Source organism: Halichoerus grypus, chromosome 8 (assembly GCF_964656455.1).
Source record: "Halichoerus grypus chromosome 8, mHalGry1.hap1.1, whole genome shotgun sequence".
NCBI lineage: Eukaryota > Metazoa > Chordata > Mammalia > Carnivora > Phocidae > Halichoerus > Halichoerus grypus.
Window position 1 is genome coordinate 28036517 of NC_135719.1, and position 22744 is coordinate 28059260.

General features: G+C 38.6%; 1 protein-coding gene across 2 annotated transcripts in view; it reads right to left on the minus strand.

Moving 5' to 3' along the window:
- Nucleotides 1-3098: 3098 nt before the first annotated feature.
- Nucleotides 3099-22744, minus strand: part of MCEE (methylmalonyl-CoA epimerase) — a 35432-nt gene continuing 15786 nt past the window's right edge. For both annotated transcript variants that reach the window (XM_078078986.1, XM_078078985.1), the window contains exon 3: nt 3099-3763. In XM_078078986.1, coding sequence (XP_077935112.1) covers nt 3611-3763 — 153 coding nt within the window. In that variant the 3' untranslated portion in view covers nt 3099-3610. The remainder of the gene's footprint in view (nt 3764-22744) is intronic.

Here is a 22744-nt window from a genome sequence, read left to right on the forward strand (position 1 = left end):
ATTAAAAGGATTATTCACCATAACCAAGTGGGATTTATTTCTGGGCTGCAAGGGTGGTTCAACATCCACAAATCAATCAATGTGATACACCACATTAATAAAAGAAAGAACAAGAACCATATGAGCCTCTCAATAGATGTAGAAATAGCATTTAACAAAATAACAGCATCCTTTCCTTTTTTAAAAGATTTTATTTATTTATTTGAGAGAGCAAGTGCATGAGAGAGAGCACAAGTGGAAGGGAGGGGCAGAGGGAGAAAGAGAAGCAGACGCCTCATTGAACAGGGAGCCTGATGCAGGGCTCAATCCCAGGACCCTGGGATCATGACCTGAGCTGAAGGCAGATGCTTAACCAACTGGGCCACCCAGGTGACCCTACAGTATCCTTTCTTGATAAAAACTCCCCGCCATGTAGGGATAGAGGGAACATACCTCAATATCACAAAAGCCATATATGAAAAACCCACAGCGAATATCTTCCTCAATGGGAAAAACTGAGAGGTTTTCCCCTAAGGTCAGGAACACGACAGGGATTTCCTCTCACCACTGTTGTTCAACATAGTACTAGAAGTCCTAGCCTCAGCAATTAGACAACAAAAAGAAATAAAAGGCATCCAAATTGGCAAAGAAGTCAAACTCTATTTTCAGATGACATGATCCTCTATGTAGAAAACCCAAAAGACTCCACCCAAAAATTGCTAGAACTCATACAGGAATTTAGTAAAGTCACAGGATATAAAATCAATGTACAGAGATCTGTTGCATTTCTATACACTAACAATGAGGCAGAAGAAAGAGAAATCAAGGAAACGATCCTGTTTACAACTGCACCAGAAACTATAAGATACCTAGGAGCAAACCTAACCAAAGAGGTAAAGGATCTGTACTCTGAGAACTATAGCACACTTATGAAAGAAATTGAAGAGGACAAAAAGAATTGGAAGAACATCCATGCTCATGAATTGGAAGAACAAACATTGTTAAATGTTAAAATGTCTATACTACCCAAAGCAATCTACACATTCAATGTAATCCCTATCAAAATATCAACATTTTTCACAGAACTGGAACAAACAATCCTAAAATTTGTATGAAACCAGAAAAGACCCCAAATAACTATAGGTATGTTGAAAAAGAAAACCAAAGCTGGAAGCATCATGATTCCAGACTTCAAGCTCTATTACAAAGCTGTCATCATCAAGACAGTATGGTACTGGCACAAAACAGACACATAGATCAATGGAACAGAACAGAGAACTCAGAAATGGACCCTCAATTTTATGGTCAACTAATCTTTAACAAAGCAGGAAAGAATATCCAGTGGGAAAAAGACAGTCTCTTCAACAAATGGTGTTGGGAAAATTGGACAGCCACATGCAGAAGAATGAAACTGGACCACTTTCTTACCATACCAAAAATAAATTAAAAATGGATGAAAGACCTAAATGTGAGACAAGAAATCATCAAAACCCTAGAGGTGAACACAGGCAGCAACCTCTTTGACCTCGGCTGTAGCAACTTCTTACTAGACACGTCGTTGGAGGCAAGGGAAACAAAAGCAAAAATGAACTATTGGGACTTCATCAAGATAAAAAAAAAACTTCTGCACAGCAAAGGAAACAATCAATAAAACTAAGAGGCAACCTACAGAATAGGAGAAGATATTTGCAAATAACTTACCTGATAAGGGGTTTAGTATCCAAAATCTATTTAAAAAACTTACCAAACTCAACAGCCAAAAAACAAATAATCCAGTCAGGAAATGGGCAGAAGAAACAAACACATTTTTCCAAAGAAGACATACAAATGGCCAATAGACACATGAAAAAATGTTCAACATCACTCAGTATCAGGGAAATACAGCTCAAAACCACAGTAAGATACCACCTCACACTGGTCAGAATGGCTAAAATTGACAACTCAGGAAACAAAAGATGTTGGCAAGGATGTGAAGAAAGAGGAACCCTCTTACACTGCTGGTGGCAATGCAAGCTGGTACAGCCACTCTGGAAAACAGTGTGGAAGTTCCTCAAAAAGTTAAAAATAGAGCTACCCTATGACCCAGCGATTGCACTACTAGGTATTTACCCAAAGGATACAAACAGTGATCTGAAGGGGCACCTGAACCCCAATGTTTATAGCAGCAACGTCCATAATAGCCAAAGTATGGAAAGAGCCCAGATGTCCATCAACAAATGAATAGATAAAGAAGATGTGGTATAGATATATGCAATGGAATATTACTCAGCCATCAAAAAAGATGAACTCTTAACGTTTGCTATGATGTGGATGGAACTGGAGGGTTTTATGCTAAGCGAAATAATTCAATCAGAGAAAGACAATTATCATATGGTTTCACTCATATGTGGAATTTAAGAAACAAAACATGAAAATATGGGAAGTGAAGAAAAAACAAAATAAGATGAAAACAGAGAGGGAAGCAAACCATAAGAGATGCTGAACTCTAGGAAACAAACAGTGTTGCTGGAGGGAATGTGGCTGGGGGGGGTGGGGTAACTGGATGGTGGGCATTAAGGAGGGCACTTGATGTCACAAGCACTGGGTGTTATATGCAACTGATGAATCACTAAATTCTACCCCTGAAACTAGTAATACAGTATGTTAACTAAACTGAATTTAAATAAAGAATAAAAAAATTCAGCTACCTATGCACTCACTAGATCATAAATGAAGTTTTCCACAAAACTTCTTATTCATGTATCTAGCACTACCACCCAAAATACCTGCCCATGTGGAACCTGTGAACAAGAATTGTTGTAGAAGAGCAAAAACGTTGAGGTCAAAACTCCTTAACCTTAAAGTCGGTGTAAAAAACTCTCCATGACATCCTCAGAAAGCACTCTGTCCCAAATATGTAGCTATGCAGCTATCAGGCGCCCTGTCCTAACTCCACCCCAACTCACATACACACGCGCACGCGTGCAGATACACTCTTTCACACAGTAACATACTGTAGTCAATGACCCCATTTTGGACAAGAATAATTTATTTCTATGATTTTAATAATATTCCCTAAGTATTTAATAATCAAGGATTCCTCCAAATCAGAAAAAAAACCAAAGTAATTAACAAATATGTCAATTATATATATTGATATTTATTATACATATATACAATTTTAAAAATCTCTTTCTGTAATTTAGCTTTTTTTAAAAAAAGATTTTATCCATTTATTTGAGAGAGAGAGAGAAAGAGAGCACAAGCGGGCGGAGGGGCAGAGGGAGAGAGAGAAACAGACTCCCCGCTGAGCAGGGAGCCTGACGTGGGGCCTGATCCCAGGACCCTGGGATCATGACCTGAGCCGAAGGCAGAAACTTAATCGACAGAGCCACCCAGGCACCCCTGTAATTTAGTTTTTAATTTTGAACTTCTTTTAAAAGATTTTATTTTTAAGTAATCTCCACACCCAACGTGAGGCTTGAACTCACAACCCTGGGATAAAGAGTCACTGACTGAGCCAGTCAGGTGCCCCTTTAATTGTGAACTCTTAAGTGATGGAAGGAGTGCAGGATTCAATGCTGGAGTATAATTCAATGGGGATTTTCAGTATATTTTGGTGGGGATTTTTAAAGTTTCTTGCAAATATAAATCAAGCTTGCTCCAATTCCACAAGAACACCACCACAGTCTTTAGGATGGAGAAAAATCACTGGCTTTCCATGTGCTCCTATTTTGGCCTCTTCACTTAGACTACGAATCTTCTTCTCTTTCAAATCCATCACAGCTGCATTTATATCATCCACCTTGAGAAAAGGAAATAAATAAGGACACTTTTGAGATCACAAAAATACCAAACTATAAGATCTTAAGACCTAGAAGAAACTTTGCAAGCTCATGAGGTCCATCTCCTCTGCCTTTGGGTAGAATCATTCTTAAACCATCACAAAAATAAGCTTAATGCTTCCAGAAAAGGAAAAGAAGTTGGTAAATTTTCATAGATGAGCAACCACAATGCTTAAGAGTTTTCACCATTAGTAAACATTTCTCCTTATAACCTAAAAAATTTGTTACACTTTATAATATTTTCTTTTAGTTGTACTATTGGCAATACTACACATATTGTTTTTTCTTAAGAGCTCTGAGTTCCTAATTTATAATAGAGAGATGAGGCCTATATAAATGAGACAACAGAAGCTCTTTGCAGCATATGACACAGGTTATAGTAGGTATTCAAAAGATAGGAGTGCTTCTCTGGATCCCCAAACCTCCCACCCGCCAAACCACCTAGTTATTACTTTTGAGATTAAAACTTCATATTTTCATGTAAATTACTATGAAATTGCCACCAAAATGTTTTTTCCCATTCTAAAAAATCCAAACATTTATAATTTTATAATTCTCTTCTAAATCATTTCTATTTTCTTCATATTTATTGGCAGTCTGGGAAAGGAGCAAATGTGTTTCTATATACTTTTTTTTAAAGATAGATAAATTTGATTTAATTAAAATTAATAACTTCTGTTCCTCCGAGACCCCCCAAAAGAGTGAAAAGGTGATGGGTATTTGTAATATGTATCTATTTTTTTTGTTATGTTAGTCACCATACATTACATCATTAATTTTTGATGTAGTGTTACAGGATTCATTGTGTATAACACCCAGTGCTCCAAGCAATATGTTCCCTCCTTAATACCCATCACCAGGCTAACCCATCCCCCCACCCCCCTCCCCTCTAAGACCCTCAGTTTGTTTCCCAGAGTACATAGTCTCTCATGGCTCGTCTCCCCCTCTGAATCCCCCCCTTCATTTTTCCCTTCCTTCTCCTAATGCTATTCCTTATGTTTCACAAATAAGTGAAACCATATGATAATTGACTTTCTCTACTTGACTTATTTCACTTAGCATAATCTCCTCTAGTCTTATCCATGTTGATACAAAAGTTGGGTATTCATCCTCTCTGATGGCTGAGTAATATTCCATTGTATCTTTATCCATTCGTCTGTTGAAGGGCATCTTGGCTCTTTCCACAGTTTGGCTATTGTGGACATTGCTGCTATGAACATTGGGGTGCATATGGCCCTTCTTTTCGCTACATCTGTATCTTTGGGGTAAATGTCCAGTAGTACAATTGCTGGGTCATAGGGTAGCTTTATTTTTTACTTTTTGAGGAACCTCCACACTGTTTTCCAGAGTGGCTGTATCTATACACTTGATGAAAGAATGATGCTCCTCTATCTTGAAAAGTCATCCTTCTTAGACTGAGAACCCAGTAAATGGATGGAAAGCTATATGAAATCCCCTATTCCTAGGCAGTCATAAATCACCCTGGAGTTTAATAATCTAATGGCATTCTAAACATAAAAAAAAGCACAGAGAATATAATACCCATGTACCCAACATATAGATTTACAATTGTTCATATTGGGGCACCTGGGTCGCTCAATCATTAAGTGTCTGCCTTCAGCTCGGGTCGTGATCCCAGGGTCCTGGGATTGAGCCCTGCATTGGGCTCCCTGCTCAGCGGGAAGCCTGCTTCGCCCTCTCCCACTCCCCCTGCTTGTGTTCCCTCTCTTGCTGTGTCTCTGTCAAATAAATGAATAAAATCTTTGAAAAAAACAAAAACAATTGTTCATATTTATACAATCTGATTTTCAATGAGCCAAGGATTATAAACTAAATTCTAAAATTTGACAAACAACTGATAAGGAGGATACTAGATGTTACTATAAATAAATGACGATTTCTTCAAATAGTATACATCCTATTTGTACATTCCTGACGTTTCATTTTAAACTTGATAGCTATATCAAAGTCATGCCCAGACTATGATCATGGTTACTTCATGTATCTTGAAATAATTGGTCTACTCTCGTAACAGTAGAATTCCTCCTGATGGCTTATCTTTCCATATCTGGATATAATTAATGAATTTCATTCTATTGAATGTAACTTCTCTTTCCATTTTCCCAAAGTTAGTCTTAATTAGTCTTTTCATTTTGAAATAATTAAAAAATTATGCAGTACATGAAAATTTAATCATCCAGATAAAGTTAAGTACCCATTTACGACCACCACTATCACTTTTCTCTCCAGAGGGAACTATTATCCTCAGTTCAGCACATGTTCCTCCAAATCCTGAAATAAACTTATAAACTTACATATATGTGTACTAGTAAAGAATTGGCTTTGTCTAAAGAGAGGTCTTGCTTCAATGTCTGGGAGATAATCTATGTAACCTGAGGGGAGTGTCTTTGTTTAGGGTAGAGGCTGACCAGATTGATTCTTAAAGTAGAGCTGGCCATACCCAAGTCTTAGGGTAGGGGCTGGCCATGCCAGAAACCATGAGATTTAAGGTAGGAGCTGTGGGTCACATGGTATCAGTAGATCTGGAGACAGTTCAACCATGTCTTCAAAATTTAAGGTGAAATACGCTAAATAAATAAAAACAGATATATCCTAAAAATAAAATGAACAATCCACCAAGATGACAAAACAATCTTGACTCTGCATGTACCTAATAGTACCGCCTTGAAAAACAGAAAGCAAACCGAACATGCATATTTCTCAGTCTCTCATACATCAAGCAGACAAAAGATTAAGGATAAAGACAAGCTGTAGTAGTTCTTTGACTGCTCTGGATATATGTGCCTTATCAGATATGTGATTTGCAAATATTCTCTTCCATTCTGTGAGCTGTCTTTACGCAAAACTTTTTAATTCTGATGAAGCCCAGTGTTATTACTTGTGCTTTTGGTGTTATATCTAAGAAACCATTCCTCGATTCAAGGTCATGAAAACTTATGCCTGTTTTTTCGAAGAGTTTTATAGCTTTAGCTCTTACATTTAGGTCTTTGACCCATTCTGAGTTAATTTTTATATATGGTGTACCACAGCTTTGTAGTGAAATGCTGTCTTGACCCAGTTCTGAGGCCCTGGCTAGAGGCTGGTCAGTTCTTCTCGAGCAACTGATAAAGTCCACATCCTAACCATTTCCCTTATCAGCCTTACACTCTTGAGCCATTATGTGCCCACTCTAATTGCCCCAGAGATAGATACCAGACAACCAGGTACAGTCCCTATGCCCCAGAGCCCACAGAATTATTCAAATTAGCCAATCTAAAGGGAGCCTATGAAACCTAACTAACCCCACCCCACTTGCCCCACTAAGCTGCCCCCTACAGCTCCAGTTTGCTGTTACTTTGTCCCCAGGTGCAATCCCATGTGGCCTACAGGGCAGCTTTTTCTCATTTGGAGTTCTAAGGAACAAAGAGTTTTGCTTTTCATCTATCCAAGTGTCACTGTATTGTGTCCCACCATCAAATGAATCTTTAAATCTTATAAAACATAAGGTGTGAGGCATTCTTTTGCATGTGGCTATCTAGCTGTCCCAATGCCATCTGTTGAAAAGACTAGTCTTTCCCCATTGGATGGTCTTGCTACCTCTGTTGAAAACTTACTGTAAATATGAGGATTTATGTCCGAGTCTTAGCTCTGTTCAACTGATTTCTATGTCTATCCTTATGCTAGTACCATGCCATTTTGATTACTGTAGCACTGTATAAAGTTTTGAAATCAGGAAGTGTAAATCCTCCAACTTTGCTATTCTCTTTCAAGATTGCTTTGGCTATTTGGGATCCCTTGCATTTCCATATGAATTTTAGGATTAGTTTGTCCATTTCTACAAAGATGCCAGCTAGAATCTGATGGGGACTGCATTAACTCCATAGATCATTTTAGGGAATATTGCCATTTTTAACAATAGTTATATGATGCATGACATAGAATATCTTTCCATTTATTGAGGCCTTTTTAATCTTTCAACAATGATTTGTAGTACAATTTTCGCAGTTCTCTTGTTCAATTTATTCCTAAATATTTCACTGTTTTTGATGCTATTATAAATGGAATTGCTTTCTTAATTCAATTTTCAGATGTGAGGGTTTAAAAAAAAAATCCAGATACATAATCTTTGCATTTTAATTGTTTAATCCATTTACATTTAATTAACATTCATATAGTTGAATTTGTGTATCATCTTATTTTTTTGTCTCATTAATACTTCATTCTTCCTTTCTTGACTTCTGTTGGTTAACCATGTATTTTTGAAGAAAAAAAAAGAGAGTGAGTAAAACCAAGAAACAGATTCTTAACTATAGAGAATTGATGGTTACCAGAGGGGTGAAATAGGTGATGGGGATTAAGGAGTGCAACTTGTTGGGATGAGCACTGGGTATTGTATATAAGTGTTGAATCACTAAATTCTACACCTGAAACTAATATTACATTGTATGTTAACTAACTGGAATTTAAATAAAACCTTGGGGAAAAAAACATGTATTTTTGTACTATTCAATTTTATCTTAATTATATTTTAGTTATCCCTTGCTTAATTTTCTTAACGATTGTTCTAGAGTTTACAATGTACATTTTAATCTTATTAGTGTACCACTTCATATATAAGAAACTTACAACAGTATACTTCCCTTTGCCCAATTCCCCTCATTTGTACTATTATCATAAGTTTTTCTTCTGTTATAAACCCTACATTTTAAAAATTTCAAGTCAATTTTCTCTTACATAATTTAAGGTAAGAAGAAAGTTATTTTATTTTAACCTACAAATTTACTATTTCTGGTGCTCTTCTTTCCTTGTAAAGATCTGAGTTTTCATTTGGTATTATTTCCCTTTATCCTAAAGGGATGAATACTGAAAGACATCCTGAATATTTCTTTGGTTTTTCTTGTAGTGCAGGTCTACTGGACAGGAATACTCTCATTTTTGTTCAACGTAAGATGTTTCCATTTCACTTTGATTTTTGAAGGACAGTTTCATCAATTGCAAAATTCTAGGATGACGGGTTGTTTTGTTTTAAACTTTTTGTAAGAGTAGTTTTGGGTTCAAAGCAAAATTGACCAAGGGTACAAAGATTTCATACATATAACTCCTGCCCCCACAAACGCATAGCTTCTGTCATTATCAACATATCCCATCAAAGTGTGATATTTGTTACAACTGATGAACCTATACTGACAGCATTATCACCCAAAGTGCAGTTCACCTTAAGGTCATTTTGGTGTTGTACATTCTATGGGTTTGGACAAATGTATTTATCATTATGGTATCACACAAGGTGTTTTCACCACCCTAAAAATCCTCTGTGCTCTCCATATTCATCCTTTCCCCCATCCCCAACCCCTGGTAACCACTTATCTTTTTACCATCTCCATAGTTTTGCCTTTTCCAGAATGTCATATAGTTAAACCACATAGTAGATAGCCTTTTCAGACTGGCTTCTTTCACTAGTAATATATATTTAAGATTCATCCATGTCTTTTCATGGCTTGATAGCTTCTTTCTTTCCAGTGTTGAAAATAATCCAGTTTGGATGTACTAGTTTATTTACCCATTCCCTTACTGAAGGATCAGAGCAGCCTTTAATCTACGACTGATTCTCCTCACAGATAAGTCAGTCCTGAATACTCTACCCCATGTCCCATAAATCACAAGGACTTCCACTATGGTGGGTAAGAACACAAACTATTCCAATTGGTGTAAGGATTGTCCCCTCTAATCCTTTCAAAGTGTTCTATTCCCAACCTCAAGTAGCTTCCTCATATGCATGCATTGCTCAATATTCAGATGAAGACCTGAGAGGTACTGCAGATCTCTAGAAAACACTCTCTATGCAGCTCTCTTTCCCATACTTTATACTGCAAACTCAATCACCCTGCCCTCCCCAGACTCCCAACTTCTATTTCCTCAACTCAGGGAGACTGCTAACTCTCACTTGGATTCCCCTTCCTGCACTGCAGCCTCAAAACTCTCCCCAGCCAGTAAGCTGGGAAATAGTAGGGCTCATCTTGCTTCCCTTCTTTCAGGAATGTGTTGTGCCGTCTGATGTCCAATGCCAAAAATCATTCCATATATTTTGTTTAGATATTTTGCTTGTTTGTTTGAGGCAAATGGATAAATCTGGCCTCTGTTACATTATCTCAGCTAAATTAGAATTCCACATTGGCAGGGTTTTTTGTCAGTATCTAAAAAAATGTCATTACATATTATGTTATTTCATAATTTCTGTTGTCTTTTTTTTTTTTTTTCCTGATTGCTTTTAAGATTTTCTCATCTTTGGCTTTCAGCTTGACCATGGTGTGCTTAGGTATGGTTTTGTTTGAATTTGCCCTACTTGGGATTGCTGAGCTTCTTGAATCTGTGGGTTGATGTCTTACCTCAGATTGGTAGTGTACTTGCAGACTCTTCAATTATTGCTTCTTTTCTATTTTCTCTCTTCTCTTTTTCTGGGATTCCAACTATACAACTATATATATTGACCATGTTCTACATTTCTCTTATGATCTATTCCGGTTTTTTTCACCCTCCATATTTCTTCCTCTTGATTTTGGACTCTAGGCTCTAGAACTTAAGAAGATAAATTTCTGCTGTTTTAAGCCACCAAGTTTGTGGTAATTTATTACGGTATCCCTAGGAAACAAATACAACCACTATATATCCATACTGAAATTGAACAAGTAAATAAATGCATGGTAGATGCTGGGAGTCAAGTTTCTCACTGTTGGAATGGGCAGTTATGAATATCAAAGAAGGCTCCAGGGTTCACATGGTAATGGGTTATAGTTAGAGACACCAGTATGAACTCATGAGTTCATGAGTATGTTATATATACAACATAAAATTTCTATCTGGTTATGTAAATAAATAAATATCTATCTATCTATCTATCTATCTATCTATCTATCTATCATCTATCTCTCTAGTATATACACATATATGTCCTTGCTCTGTTAGCTCAAAAGGCCAATTAACAGTGACAGACACCCCAGTAACAACAAGCATACCAGAGCCCAGATCTTGGTTTCTAATACCATTCTCCAATAAAATGCACCAGGGCTCCTTGGAGAAATGTCTGGTTTTAGGCTAGGGCAGGGAATATAGATAATAAGTCTGGAGCATCTTGCAGTGCCAGAAAATAAGGAAGTGTGGGAGGAAAACAAACAAAAAGATGGGGTACATCAGAGCCACAGGAGTCAACCCAAAGTGACCTTTTGACAAAGCTGGAACAATTTGAGCAACAAAATAAAGTGGTATTGGATTATAGCCCAAAGTATAAATAACTATAAATCTTCACTGATATAAATGTCTTAATGGATAAGTAACTTATTGAATAATGAATAATTAAATAAATAAACAGGGAAGAACAGACAAATCTCCCATTCAGGAAAATTCCAAATAATTTATGGAATTATCAAAGAGATGGAGCCTCTCTCTCCATCCCTTCAGTGTTGGCCTCATACAGTGACTTCCTTCCCAAGTTTATATTATGGAGAAGGGGGAAAAAAGTGTAACTTTACAGTGGAAAAACATGATGACATTTCCTCAGGTAGGGGATAAAAGTCAATATTAATAGTAATAAGTCATGTTGATAATATGTATCCTTGATGTGATGTGATGAGAATGACACTTTACCTCTGTGGTCTTCCTCCCCAAAATCAATAACCCTAGTCTATCTAATCATGAGAAAAATCTCAATTGAGGGACTTTTTACAAAATAACTGGTAATCCTCAAAAATATCAAGGTCATCAAAAACAAGGAAACTCTGAAAAAGTGTCACAGGCAAGAGGAGCTTAAGGAGACATGATAACTAAATGTAATGTGGTATCCTAGATGGGATCCTAGAACAGAAAAAGGACACTGGGTAAAAACTAAGAAAATCTAAATACAGATTTTAGGTAATAATAATGTTTATCAACTTGGTTCATTAATCGTGACAAATGTACTATACTAGCAAGAGGTTAATAATTTTTTTTTTTAAAAAGGACCTAAAGAGATTAACAACCATTTGTAATAAGTGGACCTTGTTTGAGTCCTGATTAGAATAAGTCAACCTAGAGACATTTGTGAATCAAGCTAATAAATTTGCCTCATGTACTGTGTATAAGATGGTGAGAAAAGATTTATTTTTAATTTTGATCAATATGATAATGTCATCATGGTTAATTTTTTAGAGACACAAACTACATAAAGATGAAATGACATGTTGTGATTCTTAAATAGTTTTAAGAAAAAAAAAATAAAGCAAATGTGCCAAGATCTTAAAAATTGTTGAATCTGTGTGATGGGAATATGGGAGTTCATTACATCATTTTTTTCTACTTCTTATATGTTTGAAAAAATTTGTAACAGAATCATGACTTTTTCCCAAGTGCCCTTTTGGTAACTTCTACTCTAAATATAATCATGGATATTCTCAGAACATTCTACCCAAGTACAAGTATCTTCAATTCTGATGTTGCATCTCCATTTTTAGTATACTGCCTCTTCAGTATCTCTTAATTCAAGAAATACTTCTAAGACTTAATAAATTAGATTTATATTTTGAAAAAATGCCTACACTAACACAGACACTTAACAGGGCGCTTTGAGTTGACCCCTGTGTCTCTGATGCCTACATTAACATTGCACTAGCATCTATTTCTATTTCTGTTACTATTTCTATATTACTGATTTTGATTTTAAAGATCTTGTACCATATTCATCCTTTTGTTAGTGTTGCTATAAAATTTACAATTCTTCAGAAGTACTCCTAATATTTTGCTTGGCAGTAATAAAAACAATGAAAGAAAACTGTCTTAATTTTCTGAATTGAAAGTAGATGCATTATGTACTTTAAGGTTATAAGAAATGCAAAGCAATTTGATTTGGGAAATTAAGTCTTTCCCCCTAAGGAATAAAAATAACACAGTCAATAATAACCCATCTACAAATTTTTTATTTTACAGTCCTTTGTACAATTACAGTTATGCATCTTATAGCTCTGTATGACCTTGAATGCCATTAAGTGAAAATCTGGGCTATTTATTTCATCTTCTTATCGGCTTTCTTTTTTTTTTTTTTTTTTTTGGTGGTAGTGGTTGTGGGGGTTGTACCTTGTGTCTGGAAATTTATTTTGATTTTCTCCTGTCATTTGTAAATTAAGAGTGCCAGTACTCCAAATAAAAGATGTTTGGACTGTCACAATCGGAATTCAGAATCCTCAGGTAAATCTTATGCTCCTTTGATCCTGAACTGCCTCATCTAAAAAATGTCAATGCAGTCTTACTTGTTTGAAGATAAGGAGTTGGACTAAGTAACATCTTTTTAAAAATCTTAAGGTATGTAATTCTCTGTGACCAAATTTTATGAACAATAGTGTGCTACTTAAACTTTTTTTATTGAGGTATAATTAACATACAACATATTAATTTCAGGTATACAATTATATTGATTCAATAATTCTACACTGAGTAATGTACAGAATAATGTGCTTTCAATGGTGCATATTTTGACTACTTCCAAAAATACAGGCTTTTTATTTTATATAATATTAGAATGATCCTAAATGATATCAATAATGAATGAAATTTAATCCTCAAATTGACATAAACCCATTAAAGTTAAAATGAAAAGTCTGGATAAAATATTTGTTTCAACTGTCTTCCCCCCCTCCCAAACTAAAAACTAAGTAAATTATGCAAACCTAACAATGTTACTTTGCATGGGGTTCACAGGGTTCTTGTGTATTCTTCAGAATTATGTCAGAAGGGCACAGATCACCTCAACTTCCACATTTGTTTAATTGACAGGATTCTTTTATTCTAAGAGGATCTCTTCTTTTCCTTCTTATTTTTTCTTGGAGTAAATTTGCATTTTCTTTTACAAAATGATGTTAGCAGTAGTTGGAAGTTTAGATTTTTTTTCCTTAACACAAAGTTTAAAACCTCATTAAGCTGTCTACTTTTTTTTGTTTTGTTCTGTTTTCTGGAAATGTTATCTTTCTATGAAACCCTCACATTTGGGAACTGGTGACATACAGATCACTCATGGAGCTTAGCTATCCCCTAGGGTTTATCATAAAGCCAAAAAGAGAATGGAACTTTTTAAAAAGCAGACTTTTCTGCCTTTTTGGTTGAAGAATAGACATTCCCCAGTATGCAAAAAATAAGTTGTCTTACTAGCCTTACAATTTTTCTTCATAAAGAATATATGCTCAATGGAAACAGATCTATAAAACATACAAAACCATAAACAAAAAAATAAGTCCTCTACTATGGGACTACTCAGAAAATAAAACTGCTGCATTTCTTTACACTTTTTTAAATCTTATTTTTTATTTTTATTTTTTAAAGATTTTATTTATTTATTTGAGAGAGAGCACAAACTGGGTGGGGTTGAGGGAGAGGGACAAGCAGACTCCCCACTGAGCAGGGAGCTGGACGTGGAGCTCGATCCTAGGACCCTGGGATCATGACCTGAGCTGAAGGCAGACACTTAACCCACTGAGCCACCCAGGCACCCCAATCCTATTTTTTACATAACATTTTTATCATGCGCTTTTCCCCATCAGCCTGGTGCAGGATTACCTCTAGATGAAATCGAATATCCTTTCTGTACTTGTAATGCCATTTCTCAGACTGGCAAACCTGACTCCCATGATCTTCACTATACTTATTTAATTAAACCCTCTAAGAAATTAGCCCTTATCCCTGCTGCTGTCCTTCCCGCAGCAATGTACTCTTCACCACGTGTGTCCCCTCCCCCCTCCATCTGAGCTCCCAATCACTACCCCACATCACCAGGCCCCCCGTGTGGAGGCCTCCTAACCCACTTGGGTTCGGGCACTCCCTGTGTAATAGTCCTCCTCACCTTGCTTGGGCCCCAACCTTGTGCACAGAATTGTCCCAAGGTGTACACATGCTTCTCGCTCTGTTTGGGCTCTGATTCCCTATACCTGTTTCCACGCCATGTGGATATCTGCCTCACCCTGCTCAGGCCCTGGTTCCCCATATCAGGCCACCTCATGCAAGAACATTTACCATCCCATCCCATTGGCTTCAATCCCCCACTCTGAGTCACCATCTCCTCCTGCACTGATACACTCCTCACAGGACTCAGGTCCTGACTCTATATGCAGGGTACCCTCCCCCCCCACACACACACAGTGTTAATACCTCCCTCACACTATTTAGGCTTTTACACTCCATGATGCCCCCTCCCACCCACATGGATGCCACCCTCATGCTGCACTAGCCTCACCCTGCACTGGGCTAGCCTTCCATGCTGATGCCCTTCTCATGCTGATATCTGAAGCTGAGCTGTCTCCCCGCAGGTACACCCTGACCCCATCCTGTTCAGATACTGACACCCTGAGCTGGACCTCCTCATGCATGGGCATTTTACTCAGTCCCTGGCTTTCCCATGGCAGGCAGCTCCCACTTGCAGATGCTCTTCTTACCCAACTCTGGCCCCAATACCCTGCTCTGGGCTACTCCAGCTCTCCCCACAAACACGGAAATTATTTTGCTGTGTCCTACCTAAAGTCTTCAATACTGAATTGTTCAAGAAGAGAAAGGAAGGAAGGGGGAAAGAGCCATAATTATTCTGAATATTCTTTATTTTCCCTCTTGTTTTAGAAACTACAAAGTGATATTGGGCAAAACAAATAGATACACTAATCTTACCTTTAGTTTTATTTTGCCTTACACTTCTTTTTTGTTCTAATTTGCACTATTACTTATGTTCATTATTTTATATCTTATAAACTATATTTTGGTCAGTCACCCACCAATCCTCTGTGGAAAATGCAGGGCTTGTGTGAATAAATGAGGCACGCACAACTCCAGGAAGATAGGGACTCTGTGTTTTGTTCAGCTACATATCTCCAGCACCTAAGGCAGCGAGGATCAGAGTGAAACTGAAAATACTTAACAATGAGCAATATAATGCAGACAAAGACACGAACCAAATAGAATAGAGGGGAACTTGTTGGGGATCAGTTCTGGAAGACCCCTGCTGAAAGTGTTAATGAATTGTGTGTATGTGCGCATGTACATGAAAATGAAACCAAAAGCCAACTTTGACAGAAAGCTGTTGATAAGTTGGTGAGAAACTAATTCACGTATGAGAAAAAAGTACATTTTGTCTAAAATCTGTTAAGTCAACTAAAAGCTATGATGTCTGCCCATAGCAGGCACACTGCTAAACCAGAGGTTTTATATGAGGTCCAAGTGGGAAAGAATATAAAGTATCCTGGTGATAATTACAGAGGAGAAAGTCACTTCTCTGATGGGGTGTATTTAACATTTCAAAAGAAGGAAGGGCATTAAGAAATAAGTGGCTAAGAGCCATAAAGCTATAGAAGATTGTGAGCATTTTCAGAAGACACATTTCTGAATGTTGCCTATCCCCCAAACAGGAAAAGCCAAAGTCACTGGTTTTTAAATATCACTGTGTAGGTGATATTTATCATTTTCTACCTTATCAAGCACCCATCTCGAATCTCCTTATATTTACAAAGGCCAGATAGGTTACTTCCTCATGCATATGAGAATGCTGCTGGTTCCCACTTCTGGATCTTTGAAAATAAAATCATTCTATAGCATTTAGAAGTTTCCCACATTTTCCTTTTGCTTAGAACACATTAGTATATTGATGGCTATACACTTGTCCATGGATTCTTTGCTGCCCCTCCCATCAAGAGGCAGGGTCTATGTCCTCTTCTCTTGCAGGTGGTCTGCCTGAAAAGCTTGTGTATGACCAAGAGACTGGTGTGGGACTTCAGAGGCTGGGACAGAAATGGCCATGTGGTCCCGCCTGGCTCTCCTGGGACACTCACTCTGGGGGAAGCCAGCTGCCCAGTAAGAAGTCCAACTATCCTTAAAACTACCATCAGCAGTTGAAGCTGAACAGGTTACATGCAGGTGCTCCTACTGGAAGGCCTGGCCAAGCACCCATCTGCTGGCTGGAATCAACCGCCACCTCAAATGAAGCGAGCCTTCACATGACTGTACCCCCAGCCAGCATTTGACTGTAAGCACATGAGAGATCCCAAGTTAGAAGTGCCTGGCAGAGCCCTCCCCCAAACTCCCAGCCCACAAAATCCTAAGCAAAATCAAATAGTTGTTGTTTGCCACCCCAAAGTTGTAGGATAATGCATATCAATGGCAACAGTAACTGTAATGACCAAGGAAGTATTTTTCTGACCAATTCTATTACTTTTTGTACCTTCAGTAAAAGGCAATTTCAGACCCAAGTGGTATTAGCCAGAACAGACTAGGTTATACCGTGCTCAAATAATTTACCCTGAAGAGTCAATGGGATGGAAGGTATGCCAGATATCTTCCACTCGCCCCTTTGATTTCCCTCTTTGCTGTGTTCCACTCTGCTTCATAACGCTCTGTGTGTCAGGAAGTTTATCTGCATTCAAAAACTTGCTTTTCCTCTGGGTCCACTATCAGGAAGATAGGAGGGTGGGGGATGGGTGAAGTGGGGATATTTAGTCCCCTGGCCCCGCCCTGCCCAGTTTCCCTGGCTTGCTCCCTCTAACGAAGGCCACCATTCTTGTTTAGAGACCTGCTCAGTACACTTCCCTCAGTAGGTCCTGGTAATGGTCCTTCACTTGCCCCTTCAGACTTAAGAGGTTCTAACAGTCCCCATCCCAACCCAGAGCTAGCCTTAAGGATACTGTGCCATGTACTATTGACTACCTAAACTTTGCCCATGTCTTATAAGGAATTCCCTTACTAAACTCTCCTAGAATCACCCAGTTTAATATGCCATGCATTTCTTGCTATTTCCCTAATCCTGTATCTGTGATTATAAGAATCATTAAATATGTCTTTACATTAAAAAAGAAAATTTACCCTGAAATCTCAGTGGCTTCGTTCAACAGAAGTGTGTCCTGTTTAAGGATAGGTGAGGAATTCTGCTCTATCTGGTGAGTCAGGGAATCAAACCCCTGCATGTGATGACGACTTCATTTCATAGACTGCGGCAGCAGGCGACACTAACTCTCCTATGTTTCCATCCTAGAGCATATCATCATTCAGAAAAAGTGTCATGCTATTCTGGCAATACCATTTTTTCAAAATTACCAAGTGCAGCATAGATGGGCGGTCTCCAATACGCCTTCCCCTTTTCCTCCTTTTAATTAGAGCAATAGTGCAAGTTTTAGGAGGGTACCTAACCGCCTGACTACAGCCCGCACTTGCAGCCCAGAGTACCATGTGACGAAGCTCGGGCCAATGGGACATGAACAGGAGTGATATGTGTAATTTCTAGATCCTCTCTTTTGCCTTGTATGCTCTCTCTGCCTTCCCTCCCCTCTGGGACACCTCACTTTTAGACTGAGAAGAGAAAAATAAAATCCATCTATCCATCTACCTAGTTAAGCACTTTATTTTTTACAGAGAGCAGAGAACAATGTCAGGGGGTGTCATACTAACTTAGCAACTAACTTTTCACACCTTTTCCTATTGCACACCTTCATTTTATACTGACATACATTTTCATTTCCCCCTTTTAATCTGTACTTTTGAATTCGCTGTTACAGTACTGAACTTCCACTGTTCTTTACTTAACTGAACTCTAACTCACATGGCAGCTTCCTTTGAAGGCCTGGACTCTCTGATGTGGAACACAGACACTGTAGTGTGGGAGAGGGAAGAGTCAATTCAAAGGTTGATGATCCTGCTTCTCATCCTGGGGGGTGTCTTAGACAAACCCTTAGACAAGTCCACTGAAATAAAGACTTGCAGCCAAAATTAACCTCCTAAAAAAGGTGTAAAGGTTAAATATTAGGCTTGTTTATCTACTAACATGTTATGGCTTCCCCACCTCAAATTTTAAACTTAGCCAATAGAATGGAGGCAATGTGGTACCATGGCTAATAGTGCAGATCCTGGAATCAGAACAAATCTCGTTTGACTCTCAGCCTTCCCACTTACTACTAATTTGACTATGGGCAAGTTAACTGTCAAAGGTGAGTAGAATAGCTCATAGAGTAGCTGTAAAAATTAAAGAAAATAGTACACACTGAGTACTTGGTATACTGCCTGAGGATTCAATGGGAGCTGTTAGTATAACTGTTCCTTTGCATATGCTAGTCCCTCTGCATGGAATACCCTTCTCCTCTTGTTGATCTGGGGAATTCCTTCACATTCATTACAACTCATGCCCTGTGATACCCTCTCACCTCCTCCGCTGGCCGGGAGCAACCTGCCCTTATTGATGTTACGGAGAAGACGTATATATTAATTCTGTTTTATCAGAGGATAGTGTACTTGCCTGTTTAAATAGCTGCCCCCTCCTCACTGTGTGCATGGTCCGTTTCTTCTTCATTGCTGAATCCCACTACTCAGTGGAGTACACATTGTAGGTTCTCAAATACATTTGCAAAATGAACTGAATAAATCCTTGAATTCACTCTAGAATCAACCCCCTTCTCTTCTAGATTAGGAATGAGGCCTACCAATTAATTATGCCATTCTTTCTATCAAAAGAATTGTCCTATCAAAATAATTTAAAGTGAAGCATAATTAGTATTGCTGATATTACAAAAAGCAGTTATCTGAACATGAGTATCTACAGATACAGGCTCTCTAATGAGAATGTTCTTGTCTAACATTTCAAGTTTTCCTTGGGAATTGTAAGCAGATGCAATTGAAAGGTCTTAAAAATCACGGTCAGTAATTGAAAATGTATTGCTATTGTAATAAGGAACAAGTTATTAGAATTTAAAGGATAGAAAATAATCATAAGAATTTAGCATGTATATAGAAATTCTTACTCTATAAAGTCTTTTCACCTTCTTCTAATTGCCTTGTGAGAGTGAAAGCAGCAGTGTATTCCTGTTACATGGGAGGTTATGTATAATCCATAAATACTATAATAAAGATGAAAATCTATTTTGGCCAGCTTTGGTGGCCTTTGTTGTGGCTGTTAAATCCAGACTTCAATAAAATACATTATTATTATTATTTAGTTTTCTAGAGGGAAAGAGAATATATCCATGGATCCATCTTTGAGTAAGACCAATATTACCATTCCCTTTAAAGAACTTAATACCAGTTTCTGATGACAGTGACAATATGTAGTCTTAAAGAGTAAAAGACAGTTTGGTGGGGGGTGGGAGGCATGGGGTGGCTGGGTGACAGACATTGGGGAGGGTATGTGCTATGGTGAGTGCTGTGAATTGTGCGAGACTGTTGAATCACAGACCTGTACCTCTGAAACAAATAATACATTATATGTTAAAAAAAAGAAGATAGTAGGAAGGGAAAAATGAAGGGGGGGAAATCGGAGGGGGAGATGAACCATGAGAGACTATGGACTCTGAGAAACAAACCGAGGGTTCTAGAGGGGAGGAGGTTGGGGGGATGGGTTAGCCTGGTGATGGGTATTAAAGAGGGCACGTATTGAATGGAGCACTGGGTGTTATACACAAACAATGAATCATGGAACACTACATCAAAAACTAATGATGTAGGGGCGGAGCAAGATGGCGGAGGAGTAGGTGACCTGGATTTCGTCTCCTCTCAGGAATTCAGCTAGATAGGGATCAAACCATTCTGAATACCTACAAACTCAACAGGAGATCGAAGAAAAGAATAGCAACAACTCTCTGAACAGAAAAGTGACCACTTTCTGGAAGGTAGGACGTGCGGAGAAGTGAATCCGAGGCGATATTCGGGAGGATAGACGGCGGGGGAGGGGCCTCCGTAGGCCGCTTCTGGCAAGTGATAGAGCCACAGAGCGCAAAATCGGAACTTTTAGAAGTCGGCTCCGCTGAGGGACGTCACTCTGGTGGCTAAGTGGGGGTGGAACCCTCGCGGTACAGTGTGGTCTCAGGACCCTCGGGGTCACAGAAAGACCGGGGGTGCTTGAGTGCGGCAGAGCTCCCAGGTATCGGAGCAGGGAAGCCAGCTGCAGAGACGGAGCCCAGGCGCGGGCTCTCAGCTCGGGGTTGCCATAAACCGTGATCCGCGGCACAGTCGGGCCACTGCGCTTCCAGCAGGGACCCAACAAGCGGCAGATCCGGGGAGACTCACCTTCTTCCCCCGGGAGGAGCGGCGCGGGAGCGCACCGCAGGGATCTGCTGGGTTTGGAGACTCCACCTGGGCTCGGGTGCCAGAGATAGAAACGCGCGGTCACAGGCCCGGTGAGCACGGAGTGCGGCCGGAGACCGGGAAGACGGGAGTGACTGACGGCTTTTCTCTGGGGGCTCGCTGAGGAACGGGACCCCGAGTTCTCGGCTCCTCCGGGGCGGAGACTGGGAGGCCGCCATTTTCACTCTCCGCCTCCAAAGCTGTACAGAAAGCTTGCAGGGAACAAAAGCTCCGGAGAGCAAACCCGAGCAGATTACTTAGCCCGGACCCGGGCAAGGGCGGGGCAATTCTGCCTCCGGCAAAGACATTTGAGAACCATGGCAACAGGCCCCTCCTCCAGAAGATCAGCGAGAACAGCCAGCCAAGACCAAGGTTACCGATCAGTGAGAACGGCAGAACTCCTGCGCTAAGGGAATACTGCACACAGAATTCATGGCTTTTTTACCATGATTCTTTAGTCTTTCAAGGTTAATTATTTTTTTAACTGTCTTTTTTTTTTTTTCGAATTTTTCTTTTTCCCTTTTTCAACCAACATCTTATCAATCCCTTTTTTAAAAAAACATTTTTATTTTTCATTTTTAGAGTCATATTCTATCCCTTCATAGTAGTTACCCGTATTTTCGGCATATATATATAAGTTGTTCTCTCTTTAAAATTTTGAGATAGTTTCTTCTAACAGATCAAAATACACTCTAAATCTCTAGTGTATGGTTTTTTTCTACTCCCCTGCCTGATCACATTCTCTCTCTTTTTTCTTTTTTTTTTTTAAATCCTCTTCTTTCTTTTTTCAAACAAATTATCAATTCCTTTTATAAAATTTTTTATAATTTCCATCTTTACAGTCATATTCCATCCCTTCATCATATCAACCCTTATTTTTGTACATATATAAGTTTTTCTTTCTTTAAAATTTTGGGAGGCACTTTCTTTTAACAGACCAAAATACATCCAAAATCTAGTGTGTGGCACTGATCTATAAACCAGCCTGATCATATTTGATCACATTCTGTTTTTGTTTTGTTTTGTTTTGTTCTGTTTTTGTTTGTTTTTATCTTTATCTTTTTCTTTTTTCTTTTTTTCTTTCTTTTTCTTTTTTCTCTCTTTCCCTTTCTTTTCCCACTGCTTCAGGTCTTTTCTGATTTGTTTAGAGTATACTTTCTGGGGACGTTGTTACCCTGCTAGCATTTTGTTCTCTCATCAATCTATTCTCCTCTGCACAAAATGACAAGACGGAAAAAATCACCTCAACAAAAAGAACAAGAGGTAGTACCGACTGCCAGGGACCTACTCAATACGGACATTAGTACAATGTTGGATCTAGAGTTTAGAATCATCACTTTAAAGATACTAGCTGGGCTTGAAAAAAGCATGGAAGTTATTAGAGAAACCCTTTCTGGAGAAGTAAAAGAACTAAAATCTAACCAAGTAGAAATCAAAAAGGCTATTAATGAGGTGCAATCAAATATGGGGGCGCTAACTGCTAGGATAAATGAGGCAGAAGAGAGAATCAGTGAGATAGAAGACCAAATGTTGGAAAATAAAGAAGCTGAGAAAAAGAGAGATAAACAACTACTGGATCACGAGGGCAGAATTCGAGAGATAAACGATACCATAAGACGAAACAACATTAGAATAATTGGGATCCCAGAAGAAGAAGAAAGAGAGAGAGGGGAAGAAGGTATAATGGAGCAAATTATAGCAGAGAACTTCCCTAATTTGGGGAAGGAAACAGGCATCAAAATCCAGGAGGCACAGAGAACCCCTATCAAAATCAATAAAAATAGGTCAACACCCCGACATCTAATAGTAAAACTTACGAGTCTCACAGACAAAGAGAAAATCCT